Source organism: Lipotes vexillifer, unplaced genomic scaffold, assembly GCF_000442215.2.
Source record: "Lipotes vexillifer unplaced genomic scaffold, Lipotes_vexillifer_v1.1 scaffold1094, whole genome shotgun sequence".
NCBI classification, from domain to species: Eukaryota; Metazoa; Chordata; class Mammalia; order Artiodactyla; family Lipotidae; genus Lipotes; species Lipotes vexillifer.
Genome location: NW_006792775.1, coordinates 121,264 through 135,502, shown reverse-complemented (window position 1 = coordinate 135,502; position 14,239 = coordinate 121,264). Strand labels below are relative to the sequence as shown.

Below are 14,239 nucleotides of genomic sequence, written 5' to 3'. Positions count from 1 at the left end.
GCGTCATTCCATTAAGTTCCGATAGCTTTCTTGAGTGATCATGAACCTACAGTGGTCTCCCAACGTTCCCTAGGTTTCCCTCTCTGTCTATAATTCCCTAGTGGGACTTCTACGACTACCTGCGTAACCATCCTGCTCTATCCCTATCATTCCCATGCATGGAAAAGCCCTAAAAGCATTAACTGAGATATCTGATCCTCATAACTAGCAGGAACTTTTACTGAGATGTGTGCTTCACTGCATTTCCTAGCCAAAACCATGTGTATACTGGCTTCTCCCCTACCTCGTAGTTTCTCAGAGCCACTGAGAGGCTGTTTCCCAGTCTACAGTCCACAGTAAGGTCCCTGAATAAAACTCAACTCATAGCTCTTACGTTGTACATTTTTCTTTCAGTTGACAGTTTGGGTGACCACGAAGGGACCCAGAGCAGACGTCTCTCCTTGCCTGAACTCCAAGAGGATAGGCAGCCTTGGTACTAGCGAGGGTCCCTTGTGCCCATCCACCTCCTTGGTGAGTCAGAGGAATGGATAAGTTTCTCCTGAGTCTCAGGTCTCCCATCCTGGTTGGCAATCCTGAGTTTTACAATATCTGGTGGTTATTAAACTCCTCGTTACAAGGAGTAGCTCTTTCTTTGAGCTTAAGTTCAAGAAGGGGTACCTGGATTCCCCAGTTGAAAGACACTGAAAAGGTCTGGACTCTGGGTGATTAGGTAGGAGGCTGGCCCTGTGTCTTTCCTTGAACTGGCTACTTTAACAAAGTTTGTCTGAATGAAAGTGACGATATCACATGAGAGCTTTCAGCTCCAAAGATAAGGGACCCAGCTTCTCCCAGCCAGCTATGGCTTTGTTTTCTCGGGCAACTGAGAAAGTTATAGGAGTGGTGGGGCTGGATCTTCATACCATGCAGTGGTCCCAAAGGGACAGCCTCTCATTAAGCAAACAAACAAAAACAAAAACAAAAACAACTCACTCGTCTGAAGATGTGCACAAGAGGATTGGCCATCTGGTGCTCAGGTTTTAGACTACTAGAGAGAGAGACCAAGACATGTGAGAGAGCTAAACGGCTCTGTGGTAACACCTGAAGGAGTTAAGCTCACAAATAGCACACCAACCCACACAGAGTTTTTAATAGGAATTTTATCTCAACTGACCATGAAATGGGAAACAAAGCCTTCAGAACGGAAGAAAAAGGCATGCCAAATAACCTCCAATAACCCGCCAGCTGGGCTTATGTACTTTTGGGACTTATACTTGCAAGTACATACTTAATTGGGAAATTCAAAAAGCTCTCCCTGCAATGGCCAAGGTGAAGCTCTTTCAACATTCCAAAACTGTTTTTCGCATAAGCAGTTAGAGAAAGCTGGCTTGATAAAATGTCTTTTCAGAAGTCTGACCCTAAGGGAACAAAACTCCTTCTAGAAGAAACTTGCATTTCTCTCCCTGTGCCTTTGAGATATTAATGTTCTACCAGGTCAGGGAACACACATCCAGGCCATCTCCAGCTCCTGGTACTAACAGAAAAAAGGGGGAAGGCAAGAAGCCTTTTTAAAAACTCAAGCAAGTAGACTTAGTCTATTTCACCTGTTATTTATAAACTAGTGAGTTTTATATTTTAATACCTGATTCATGACTGTTTTAAAATGAAAATGATGAGATCTCTGTCTATCTGAATGTATGTACGTTATAAATGTTTCTACCTCCAGGTGGTATTTTCAAATTTAATTTGTAAATGGGCTCTATTTAATTGACTTAAAAGAAGGTAAGTGCTTACATAAATTCTCAGAAATGTAATAGAAACTAACCCAAATGCATCTCATGTTATGTGATCAGGGAAATATCCAGTATTAAATTAATATTCAGTGTGAAGTTTTGTCTGTTTCGTTTAATTAACACAGACATGTCTTTAGAGTCACCAACACTAAGTACACTACTTTTATTGTACCTGGATTTACTAAAAGTCAGATAAGTTTATGTTACATCTGTTACAAAATTTGTCAGCAAGAAAAATAGCTTCAGACGATGGTTGACGTGTTGTAATGTCTCATGAAGTTTTTGGGGTTATTCTAAACATAATTGTTGGGAGCAAGTGAATTAAAGAGATATAAATGGGGTAAGAGCTTTCAGGTAAACCTTTTAAGAATAATTATGTTTTATGATATGTCTACTTACCAGATTTTTGATAACTTGAAACTTGAGAGTTTTGCTCAATAAAGTTACACGATGAAAATTTATTGAATGTCTCTATTATTTCCAAATAAGATAAAATACTGAAACATTAATTACAAAACATAGGCTTCCTTTTACAGAAAAATTAACGATATTAGTAAATATGTTTGGTGCCATACTGAGGCATATTCTATAAGAAAGCACACATTTTTTGAAAGTATAAATAATATTTATAAATTTGCCAATTTACAGAGTGCTAAGGTAAAAGATAGTTCATAATTGCTTACTTCTTAGTTCTCACTAGAAATTAAGGTTTTTAAAGGTTAAGGATTCTAATTAAAAATGTAATTAAACTATTAAAAATTAATGAGGAAAACATCTTTGTATGCAAGGAAAAAGAAAGTGTAAGTAATGGAAATGCATTTTGTTAAGGGAAAAGAAAGTAATTTTGTTCTAAAGAGAGGTTAAAAGAGGGAGAAAAAAGGGGAAAGCATAGGACAAAATCTGAAGGTAAAAAATTTCCGATAACTTTCAGATCATACCACTGAACTGGGGAAGAAATGACAGAATTCTAACGAAAAACCTGATGGCTTCATAAAGCCATTAACAGAAGGTCAAGATCAAGAGGAATTAGCACATAGGCTGAATGATAACTTTTATGACTTTCTGTCTGAAATATTCCTGGTTTTTCATCTTTGTTTTCCAGCTCTAAGGAAACCCTTCTCCTGAAGGTTGCTATGACTTATGGCAATTTGGTAAATTATACCTTTGTAAGCAGAATTGAATCATTTATCTTTTCTCTCTACCTGATCCCTCCAGAGTTTGGAAACTTCTAGTGAGTATTCTTATTTTCATGGCAATACAGTTATTTGGATAAGTTCAGTAAGAATATGTTCTCCTTATAACAAGACACAATTGGGAACACTGGTTGTATTAACCTGGCTTTGAAATGTCATATTGGACAATATGCAATCAGAATCAGATATGATATCTGATATGAATCAGATATGACCAGACAGCTTTAAAGAACTAAGGTGAACTTCATGGAGCCTGAAGTCCCTTGGAAAAACAACCTGGTACCTTGTTTACGGGGTTCCTAGCAGCCTTATCAGGTGAATAAGGAAGGCCACCTCCTGGCAGGTGCAGGAATCTCAAGATATTTTGGGGGACCTTGAGAAGAGAAGAATCTACCCCAACCTATAGGTATTACAGGCAGAATCTGATGGCAACTGTTTGGTGTGATTTTCCTGGCCTTGAGAGGACTTTTAAAGTTCAGTCTGAGATTCCTTATAAAAAGTTCCAGCAGGGACGTCCCTGCTGGCACGGTGGTTAAGAATCCGCCTGCCAGTGCAGGGGACACGGGTTCGATCCTTGGTCTGGGAAGATTCCACATGCTGCAGAGCAACTAAACCCGTGGGCCACAACTACTGAGCCCGCGTGCCACAACTACGGAAGCCCGCGCGCCTAGAACCTGTTCTCTGCAACAAGAGAAGCCACCGCAATGAGAAGCCCATGCACCGCAACGAAGAGTAGCCCCTGCTTGCCACAACTAGAGAAAGCCCGCACACAGCAACGAAGACCCAACGCAGCCAAAGGAAAAAAAAAAAAAAGTTCCAGCAAGGCCAATTTAGAAGAGCCTATAGGATCAATTACACTTAGTAAATAATCAGGTCATGTTTATTGAAACCAGGCTTATTTTGTAAACCAATTAGTCTTAATTTGGCTATATTTTGTAGAAATGAGGGTAATTTTAGAGAGAAAAAAATTTTGTTTCAGTGGATATTAAGTTCTAGTGTTGTTAGTTGTCTTTGAGGTTTTGTATTTACTGCCTGAGACTCACTGCCTAGATGGCTCCTTGTTACTGTGTTGCATTACCATAAGGTTTAATTAAATTGTTAAAAGGACACTCTAAGCTTGTTTCTGAAGCTTATCACAATAATCTATCTTTTTTTTTTTTTTTTTTTTTTTTTCTTGCGTTATGCGGGCCTCTCACTGTTGTGGCCTCTCCCATTTGCGGAGCACAGGCTCCGGACGCGCAGGCTCAGCGGCCATGGCTCACGGGCCCAGCCGCTCCGCGGCATGTGGGATCCTCCCGAAACGGGGCACGAACCCGCGTCTCCTGCATCGGCAGGCGGACTCTCAAGCACTGCGCCACCAGGGAAGCCCACAATAATCTATCTTTGAATGAACATCGGATGCCCCATGACCTGCAACCAGGAGATTATACATACTGGAAAAGACATCATTTAAAGGATTCTCTCCAACCCAGATAGAAGGACCCTCATCGGGTGCTCTTAACTAGCTCACACACAGCAAAACTGAAGTGAATTAGTTCTTGGATTTATATTCCCCATTTACAAAGGGCCCGTGCACCCGACTGACTGGTCTATAGAGGACTGCTGATCTCAAACTCACCTTAAAACGATGCTCACCTAGAGTCTGTCATACAGCGTGAAGTAAGTCAGAAAGAGAAAGACAAATACCCAATGCTAACACACATAATGGAATTTAAGAAAAAAAAAATCATGAAGAACCTAGGGGTAAGACAGGAATAAAGACACAGACCTACTAGAGAATGGACTTGAGGATACGGGGAGGGGAAGGGTAAGCTGGGATGAAGTGAGAGTGTGGCGTGGACATATATACACCACCAAACGTAAAACCGATAGCTAGTGGGAAGCAGCCGCATAGCACAGGGAGATCAGCTCGGTGCTTTGTGACCACCTAGAGGGGTGGGATAGGGAGGGTGGGAGGCAGGGAGACGCAAGAGGGAAGACATATGGGAACATATGTATATGTGTAACTGATTCACTTTGTTATAAAGCAGAAACTAACACACCACTGTAAAGCAATTATACTCCAATAAAGATGTAAAAACAACAACAACAAAAAACGACGCTCACTCAGAAGAGAAACCATATGCCCACACGGGGACAAGAAGGAGATGACATCAGAAGCAGTCAGCTGGCCCAAGATGCCAGACCTGACCCGGACGACCATTTATAGTGTTTCCTTAACTTCTTGAACTTTTGCATATGAATCGAATGTTTTTCTATCATGGGCACAATCCTATGCAGAGTTGTTGGGTTGATGGTCAATTAACTACATTCAGTACATCTGGTTATCTTGGTGGATTTCTCCTATGGCTCTGACTGATTGGTCCTTAGGAGATCTATTCTAGAAGAAAAAAATTATAGTTCTGTTCAGGCCACTATCGAATTACTAGGTGGGATCCCCTCACTTGGCTAATTAATCATACTTGCTCTGACCCTGGCCAGAAATATGAATTTTCTTTAAAAGTTACTCAAGTTCAATCAGAGCAGTGAGCTAAATTTCAGTCAAAAACCATAATCACCTGCTTATTAGGAGGGACCCTCCCTCATTTATGGGGTAGATTTACCAGGTTACAGTCATTTAAGTTTAAGGGTCCCCTTGTGCTGGGAACAATTAGATCATACTAAGGATAATCAGCCTAAAAACACTAGGAAATGGGGGGCTTCCCTGGTGGCGCAGTGGTTGAGAATCCGCCTGCCTAATGCAGGAGGCACGGGTTCGAGCCCTAGTCCGGGAAGATCCCACATGCCGTGGAGCAGCGAAGCCCGTGCACCACAACTGCTGAGCCTGCGCTCTAGAGCCTGTGAGCCACAGCTACTGAGCCCGCGTGCCACAGCTACTGAAGCCCGAGCACCTAGAGACCGTGCTCCGCAACCAGAGAAGCCACCGCAATGAGAAGCCTGCGCACTGCAACAAAGAGTGGCCCCCGCTTGCTGCAACTGGAGAAAGCCCCTGTGCAGCAGCGGAGACCCAATGCAGCCAAAAATTAATTAATTACTGCCAATTAATTAATTAAAAAAAAAGAATCTAACAGAGCAGAAACCAAAATTTAAAAAAAAAACAAAAATCAAAAAAATACACTAGGAAATGGGGCTGTCTTATGAACAATGCCAATATGTCATTACCCCTAAGGATAGCGATTGGTTCAGAACAAGCTGTCAGCCGGCTGGGAGTATACTCGGCCACACTTAATGGAAATTCTTGGCCTAACTTCTTACTTATGATTTTATGAATGCTACTAGAGCTATAGCACTTGTTTTCTGCCTGTTCTACAAGATTGTTGTTCCTCGTATTGACCAATGTGTAAGTGAGCTTCCAACAAAAATAATAGCTAAGCAACCTGAAATGGTCGACCAAATATATAGTTTCTATATGAGGTTACAATGATCGTAATAACGTAACTCTAGATATGGGAAGAAATAACATGAGAGTCACTTTCTGGACTGTAACAGACTAGAGTGACGAGGGGTCCAGAGACTTCACGGCAGGGCCTGGTCCAGCAATAGCACATGGAGTCCTCTAGGCACCATGGGGCAAATGCCTCCCAAACCTTGGTTAACTTTATGACCAAGAGGGGCAAATTGTAAAACAAATACTGTTGCCCACCATCCAGTTCTACAAGGATCAGGCCATTAGCCACTGGAGTCTCTGACTGACAGTTCATCCTGAGGGCAATTCGGGACGAAGAACAGGACGAAAAGCCTCTCTGTGCTTTGGAAAACCAGGCCGCTTAGACAGAGTAATCGCAAGAAGAATTTTTTTTTTTTTTTTTGCGGTACGCGGGCCTCTCACTGCTGTGGCCTCTCCCGTTGCGGAGCACAGGCTCCGGATGCGCAGGCTCAGCGGCCATGGCTCACGGGCCCAGCCGCTCCGCGGCATGTGGGATCTTCCCGGACCAGGGCACGAACCCGTGTCCCCTGCATCGGCAGGCGGACTGTCAACCACTGCGCCACCAAGGAAGCCCCAAATTTTTTTTTTAAGACTTTTTTTTTGATGTGGACCATTTTTAAAGTCTTTATTGAATTTGTTACAATATTGCTTCTGTTTTATGTTTTGGTTTTTGGCCCCGAGGCATGTGGGATCTCAGCTCCCCGACCAGGGATCAAACCCGCACCCCCTGATTTGGAAGGTGAAGTCTTAACCACTGGATGCCAGGGAAGTCCCAAGAAGAAATTTTAATGAACCCAATTTCTTGCATTTTCTCATATAGAAAAGCACTAAAATCATTAACTGAGATGTCTGATCCTCATGACTACCAGGAACCTTTTACTGAGCTGTGTGCTCCACTGCACACATTTTCTAGCTAAAACCATACGTGCACTGGCTTCTCCCCTACCTCTTCGGACCAGTTCTGTTACTGAGTGCAGAGTCCAAGTTTGCGCTGCGCCCGCACAACAGGCCGATGAGTCAAGAGACAAGGTGATGGGGAAGGAATAGTGACTTTAATCAGAGGCCAGCAAACCAAGATGGTTCCTAAAGAACCATCTTAATTCGGGGTAGAATTCAGGCTTCTTTTGTGCGAAGGGGAAAGGGGAAGCAGGAGGATCTGAGATTAGAGGGTGAAGGCAGATTGCAGACTTCTCGGAGCCGCCTGGCCTTCAAGGAAGCGTAGCATTGCTGCGTTCTCCTGCTAGCTCACGCGGGCTGGATCACAAGGCGCCTGCAAATCCTCAAGTCCTTAGCAGTTATTTTTACTTTACAGTCTTATCTCTGCTTATTTGCAAGGTTTCCAGGCTGAAAGCGAACTTATCTATAACAAGTAATGGCCATAAGTAACCCAGGACCACGGGATGGGAACATTCTTCAGGGAACTTAATGGGCTATTTGGGAACAAACAACATTTCTCTACTGTTTAACTCCTGGCGTGTGGGGACGAAAGTGATGGACTGCGTGGGCCGAATGCGGTGGGGGGTGGGGGGTGGGGGGGCAGTGCCAGGCCTGTTTTCCCTGTTACAGTCTCTCAGAGGCACCGAAAGGCTGCTTCCCAGGCTACAGTCCTCAGTAACACCGTTAATGAAACTTACCTCACAGTTCTTGCGTCGTGTGTTTGTCTTTCAGTTGACAGTTTAGTCCAGCAGCAATGCGTTCAAGGCTGGACGTGCAACATTCCAGGTCAAACAAGCAGGTTGTCCTGACCCTGTGTCATCCACCACTGCTTTCCAAGGCCTGTCTCTCTGCTCACACCTGGGGCTGCAGGGGGAAACCTCTGGGACCAGATGGTGGGGAAGGAAGAATTCCCAGCCCGGTTCTCCATTGGTCAGCTTAGTGTGAGGGAGACAGCTGGCCGCAGGATGGGTCCTGCACTCCAGCCCACTCAGGAGTGGCCTGAACACCGGGGTGAGGGGCAGAGCTGCAAGTGAATTACTTTCATTGGACCCTTGTCCCCAGAGGGGCAGCGTGTACCCCTCAGGAACTCGGAGCACCGACCCTGCACAGGAGTCCACGTCATATGTCATCCCCCGGGATGGGAACACAGGCTTAGGTCTGCCAGTCATGTCCCACACCTTACCACCCCACTGCACCAAGCAGAGGGTGGGCACCCCTCCTGGCTCCAGTTAGCCCTCAGGTCAAAGGCCGTTAGGAGGTGCCGTGTGGCTGTGGGTAGAATACATGGGCCAAGGGCCCCAGGGCAGGACCGGGCAGCTCTGCCTCTTGTCACTTCCTGGACCACTGGTGCCTTCACGTTCTTCAGCCCTCTGCTGCTCTGGGCTTTGTGGGTTCAGAAGTTCTGTCTCCCAAAGCTTCCTTCAAGTGACACAAAAATGTGCTGTTGACCTACGATCTCTGGATGCCCCTTTGTTTCCCACGCCTGGGTCACAGGCAGGGCCACTTGCCTCTGGTCCGCAGGTCGAGGGAGGGATGCTCCACACTGGGCCCCCTCTTGCCCAGTGTGGTAAATGGCCAGCCCAAGACGGTCACGGTGACCAAGGCCTAGGTCTCTCGGAGAAGGGGCCACATCACACAGTGATCCACTGGGCCTAGCAGGGCTGGTAGCTGATGGTGAGCAGAATGTCGCCCTGCTTTGGACACCTCTCAAGTGTCCTCCAAGCTCCAGAGCTCCTGAGGGCTCAGCTCAGGCCTTTGCTGGGCCTTCACTGCAGCTCAGCTTCTACTGACACCCCATCCTGTTCCTTTTCCTCCTTTCTTCAGGGCTGGACACAAAGAGCCTCCCTATTCAATGTCCTCAGAGTCCAGGAGCGTGGCCTGGAGTAACCCTGCAGGGCCTGTGAGCCACTGCAGTGACCCTGGATCTGGAGTGAGGTGGGGGCCCTTGGGGGGCACAACTTGTTTTCTGGCTGGAGTAGTGAGAACGCCGCGGAGGGGCCATGCTAACCCAGGAGAAGGTGAGAGTAGCTTGGTCTCAGAGGTCACAGTGGGGCTGAGATTCTGCACGTTCTGGAAGGTGGGACCAAATGGATCCGGGGTGAGCGGCAGAAGGTGCAGGCGTAAGCCAAGGCTTTTGGCCTGAGCAGTTGGATGGGTGGAGCGGCTACCACCTGTGCCCACAGAGACCGGGCAGAGGGTGCAGTAGACTGAATGCTTGTGTCCCCCTCGCCCACTGAAATTCTAAAGTGACGGTATTAGGAGGTGGTTAGGTCATGAGGGTGGACCCCTCATGGTAGGGTTAGTGCTCTTATAAAAGGGACCCCATAGAGCTTCGCAGCTCCTTCCACCAGTGAAGAGCCCTGAGAAGCCGGCCCTCTGCAACCAGGAAGCGGGTCTCACCAGCACCCATCCACGCTGGCTCCCTGATCTCATACCTTCAGGCTCCAGAAATGTGAGACATAAATTTCTATTATTTGTGAGCCACTAGTCTAGGTACTTTGCGATGGGAGTCCCAGCTCAGACAGAAGGTTTGGGAGAGCCTGAGGTTTCTTTCCTGTTGAGGAGTTAGGCTGGAGACCCTGGGAGCCCTCCTCCGCGGAGCATGGCAATCTGGCCCTTTGACATAAACGAGACTGACAGGCACATACCTGGCATTTTTAGCCAACAGGCTGCTGGGTCCTCTGGAGGGAGATGAGACCGGGGTGCAGACACAAGCTCAGCCCCGCCCTCCCAGCCCCCTAGCTCTGGATTCAGGAAGAGAAGCAACCAGCCAAGGAGCCTGAGAAGCGGCTGCCAGCCTGTGAGGGAGGAGGGCAGTCCCCAAAGCAGGCCCTGGAGAGCTCACTGCAGCACCCGCACAGGAACAGTCCAGGTCACAGCTGGTCCCCCAACAGGCCACCCCCGCCCCAGCTCTCCCTCTTCCCCGCTGTTCCCTCCTGAGCACTGTTTCACCCGGCAGGGTGGGCACTGATGGCCAGGTGATGCGGGCAGTTCTGGGGACAGAGGGGCTGTGGTTTCAGCAGCCCTGGTCCCGAGGAGCCCCGCCTAGCCCTGCCCTCAAGCCGAGGCAGCGGCCCACCCACCATGGCCCTGAGCTGGTGCGTCCGCCTCCTTTCGTCCGCGGGGGCGGGGGCTCTGGGGGGCAGACCGCAGCCACCGCATGGCCCCACCAGCAGCCGTGGAGGGGGCTCCCTAGGCTGGACTACCCGGACAGGAGGGGCTCTGGTGGCCCCGCACCGGCCCCCAGCCTCTACGGGGTCAGTGTTTCTCCGAGGGGGGCGGAGCTTTCTGTGGGGAAGGGGGACTCTGCGGGGGGTGGGGGAGTGGGGGGTGGGCTTGCGCAGGCGGGGCGGCGGGGCGGTCGGGGCGACCGCTCAGCTCCGGGCTGTCATTTGTCGTTAAATTTAGCGGCGGGCCAGTCAGTCGGGCGGCGGCGGGGACTATAAGCGGCCGGGGCGCCCACCCTCGAAGCAGGAGTCCGAGCGAGGAGACGGCGCTGGAACCCATGGACACGTCGTACCCCCGCGAGGACCCCCGGGCCCCGACGCCCAACAAGGCCGACGGCACGGCCCACACGGCCCTCACGCTGGGGGCGCCGCTGCCCCCACCTCGAGACCACTTGATCTGGTCGGTGTTCAGCACCCTCTACCTGAACCTGTGCTGCCTCGGCTTCCTGGCGCTGGCCTACTCCATCAAGGTGGGCCTTGGGGCGCTTCGAGGGGGCCCAAGAGCGTTTCATGGGGGCTGCTTATCAAGTTGGGGTGCAGGAGTCTCCACGGGGCCGTCCGTCAGCCTGACGGTGGTGGGAGCCCCTCCCTCATGAGGGCTTCACTGAGGCTGGGGTGCTGTTCATAAAAACGAAAAGGGGGTCTAGTTTGTCCCAAAGAGCCCAGGGTCGATCGGGCCTTACCCAAGGGGGTCTCTTCCATCAAACGCTGAGAGCACCTCTGAGGACTCCCTACCCTCAGAGGTCCTTGGAGGCTGATGCTGGCCTGGGAGGGCCACTGGGTCCATAGCTGGAGTGGGAGGATGCAGGGTCTCCTTTCGGCCCCACTTTAGGCTGAGCCCCTGATGACCCAAGGCCCCCTGGGTGGGCCAAGCCCATGTGCCCAGCTGGGGACAGTGAAGGGAGTGGGTGGAGCCCGGGCAATATCCCTTCAGGCCACACCCCCCATCTAGATTTTGGGTACAGCTCGGGTCCTCCAAGGTGTGGACCCAGCGGCTGCCTGGGACTGGGTGGCAGGCCCCACCCAGGTGTAGAGAGCTGGCCTTGCTGCTGGCCCGCAGGCCCGAGACCAGAAGGTGACTGGAGATCTGGAAGCAGCCCGGCGGCTCGGCTCCAAAGCCAAGTGCTACAACATCCTGGCCACAGTGTGGGCTCTGGTGCCGCCCCTGCTGCTGCTGGTGCTGGCGGTGACCGGCGCCCTGCACCTGTCCCGGCTGGCCCAGGGCTCCGCCGCTTTCTTCAGCACCAAGTTCGACGACTCAGACTATGACTGACAGGCTGGGCCCTGTCCCCGCCCTGACCCAGGGGCCCCAACCCCAGGGGCTCCACCCTAATCGCCTGGAACCCTGACTTGCCTACAGGCCTGAGGCCCCAGTCCCAGCCTCCAGCCCCAGCCTGGGCACCTAACACTGACCCTGAAGATCCTCCACGGTGACCCCAGGGCCTTACCCTCACCTCAATCGATGGCCCCAGTCCCCTAACCCTCCCCCCCCACCCCCAGGCCAGCTCCCCCCTCCCCAGTCGCCAGGCTCAGCCTCAGTTTCACAATTAAAAGCGCCTGGCTCCCGAAAGTGCCTTCCAGGACTGTTCCTGGCTGGGGTGGGGGAGGGTATCTTCCTGAGGGGAGCTACCCTAGGGACCACTGCAGCCAAATCCCCCTGGACTGCCCCCAGCGTCCATGGTGGACGCCCTGCCTTGTTGGCTTGGTGCCCCGACTGTCCCCTATGTTCAGGCACTGGGCGGCCTGCGGCTTCTGGGTGGAGGTGCCCGAGTAGTTTAGAATGAACTTTGAGAAGTCGGGCTTTGATCTCTGCCGCTCTGTGGTTTAGCGGCCTTTCAGAATGTGTGTAGTGTGTCTCCGAGTCCACGTGCCTGCCCATCCCTGAGTCAGCATGTGTGCACACGTGCTAAGGGGAGTCCCTGACCAGTGAGACTTGTCCTTGTCCTGCACGCTCCTGTCCGTGGCTGGGCCTGTGCTGACCTCCTTCTTTGGGTCACTCTCTCCTTGTGACCCTGCGCCCCTTTAATTCTGATCTGTCCCAGCAGTGGGTTCCCTCCTTCCTGGATCAGTGGGGATGGACACAGACACACAGGCACACAGACACGGTTACGCCATCACCCATGCACATGTCCATCACGCACAGGTGCACCTTCCGCACACGCACGATTGTACAGAAAGGGAGGCGTGGGGGGTGAGGGCGTTTTCCCAGTGCCTCTGTGCGGGTGCACATCCTCGCATCAGGTACTCCCCTCATGTGACCCCCCGGCAGCCCCAGCAGAGGCTGGCAGAGTGGGGGCTGCCAAAGACACACGCACACCCTGTGTGGCTGGGGGTGAGGCCTCTGGGCCTTGCTGTGGCCGGGCCAATGACAGGGCAGGCTAATTGCAGGGGCCTTAACCACAGGGTGGCTCAGGGCTCTGAATGCCCCACCCATGGTCCCTTCCCGCCCTTTGTCTGCCCACCCTGCCTGGGCTGGGGGCGTGGGTCTCTGTCTAGCTGCTGTACTTGGAGCCCCCAGAGTAGCCCCCCTCTTGTGACAGCCAACAGTTGGTCCAGCTGTCTCCAAAGCGTGCCAGCAGAGATGAGTCCCGGCCACAGGCCGGCGGTACCCCAGCCCCCTGCTGAGTGTGCGCTGCTCTGAGCCAGCCCCTGAGGCAGAGGTTGTGCTGGCCGGGGCCTGGGGTGGAGATGGAGCAGTGCCCCTTCCTGGGCACTGGCCCTACATTGGACTAAGGACAAGGCCAGCGCTCGGACTAGGATGGAGACGGCGTTCCAACACTGAGCTCCAGGTTTGGCCCAGGAAGGGACCAACCCATGCTGGACACAGAGGCTGGGAGCAGGGGTCAGCCTGTGTGTAGCCGGGTACATGTCTCCAAGCAGGGCATGGTCTTCTGGTCTCCACAGTTGGTGAGGGGAGCAGACATTGTCCAGCCCTTGCCCAGTTGCTGAGGACAGAGAATATGCGGTCAAGCCAGGCACAGGTCACCGGCAACCCTTCCAGCCTGTCTCCTGGGCAGGTTGAAGGACCCTGGTCAGGTTCAGGCAATTGGCTGTCATGGGCTGGACCAGCCAGGCCAGCACACACATGCTGCCACCCTGTCACGGCCCCTTGGAGGGTTGCCCCTCCAAGGCACAGGTGGGTATGCGTGCACACACACACACGGCACACACACGCGGCACGTATCAAGCGACGTCAGTCCTGTGGGTGAAGGGCCACCTGCCACCCCCACGTGATGCCTGTGCCCACATCTGGCTCCAGGGCTGCAAAGGCAAGTGTCTGCTTCATGGGGACAGTCCCTGGCCACCATGCTGTGCTTGAGCAGACCTGCCTGGGCCTTTGCGGCACTGCCACTGGCTGAGCGAGAGCCTGTGGGAGCCCCACCAAGTCGCGGGATCCATTCTGAGGCCACAGGCCCTCAGGGAGCTGGTCTGCAGCTCGGCCACACTCCCTGCAGCCACCCCCTTCCCTCTCTCCCTCATGGGGCTTCAGTCCATCACAGTTTGTCTGCCTGGTGTCTGCTTCTTGGAGAACTCAGGCTAACTCTCCACTGAGAACAGAGAGCACGGTTTGCAAATGAAGGAGGGGCGCAGACATTGACGGGACCCGCTTACTTGCTCTACGCGAGCAAGTGACTGTGCTTCCCAGCCGCGTGGAAGGGAAACTTGATCCTTTACGAAATCCTCACG

The 14,239-nt window shown here is 51.5% G+C and overlaps 2 protein-coding genes across 2 annotated transcripts in view; one reads left to right on the top strand and one right to left on the bottom strand.

The window, feature by feature from the left end:
* The first annotated feature begins 10,803 nt into the window (after positions 1-10,803).
* IFITM5 (interferon induced transmembrane protein 5) lies at positions 10,804-12,117 on the top strand. The gene is made up of 2 exons (XM_007465908.1): positions 10,804-11,022; positions 11,613-12,117. Exons 1-2 carry the CDS (start codon positions 10,831-10,833, stop codon positions 11,823-11,825), a joined length of 405 nt encoding a protein of 134 aa, XP_007465970.1. The 5' UTR covers positions 10,804-10,830; the 3' UTR covers positions 11,826-12,117.
* Positions 12,118-13,395: 1,278 nt separating this feature from the next.
* Positions 13,396-14,239, bottom strand: part of PGGHG (protein-glucosylgalactosylhydroxylysine glucosidase) — a 6,751-nt gene continuing 5,907 nt past the window's right edge. Inside the window, 1 exon segment of the mRNA XM_007465985.1 lies at positions 13,396-13,497. Within this exon segment, the coding sequence (XP_007466047.1) occupies positions 13,396-13,497 (102 nt within the window).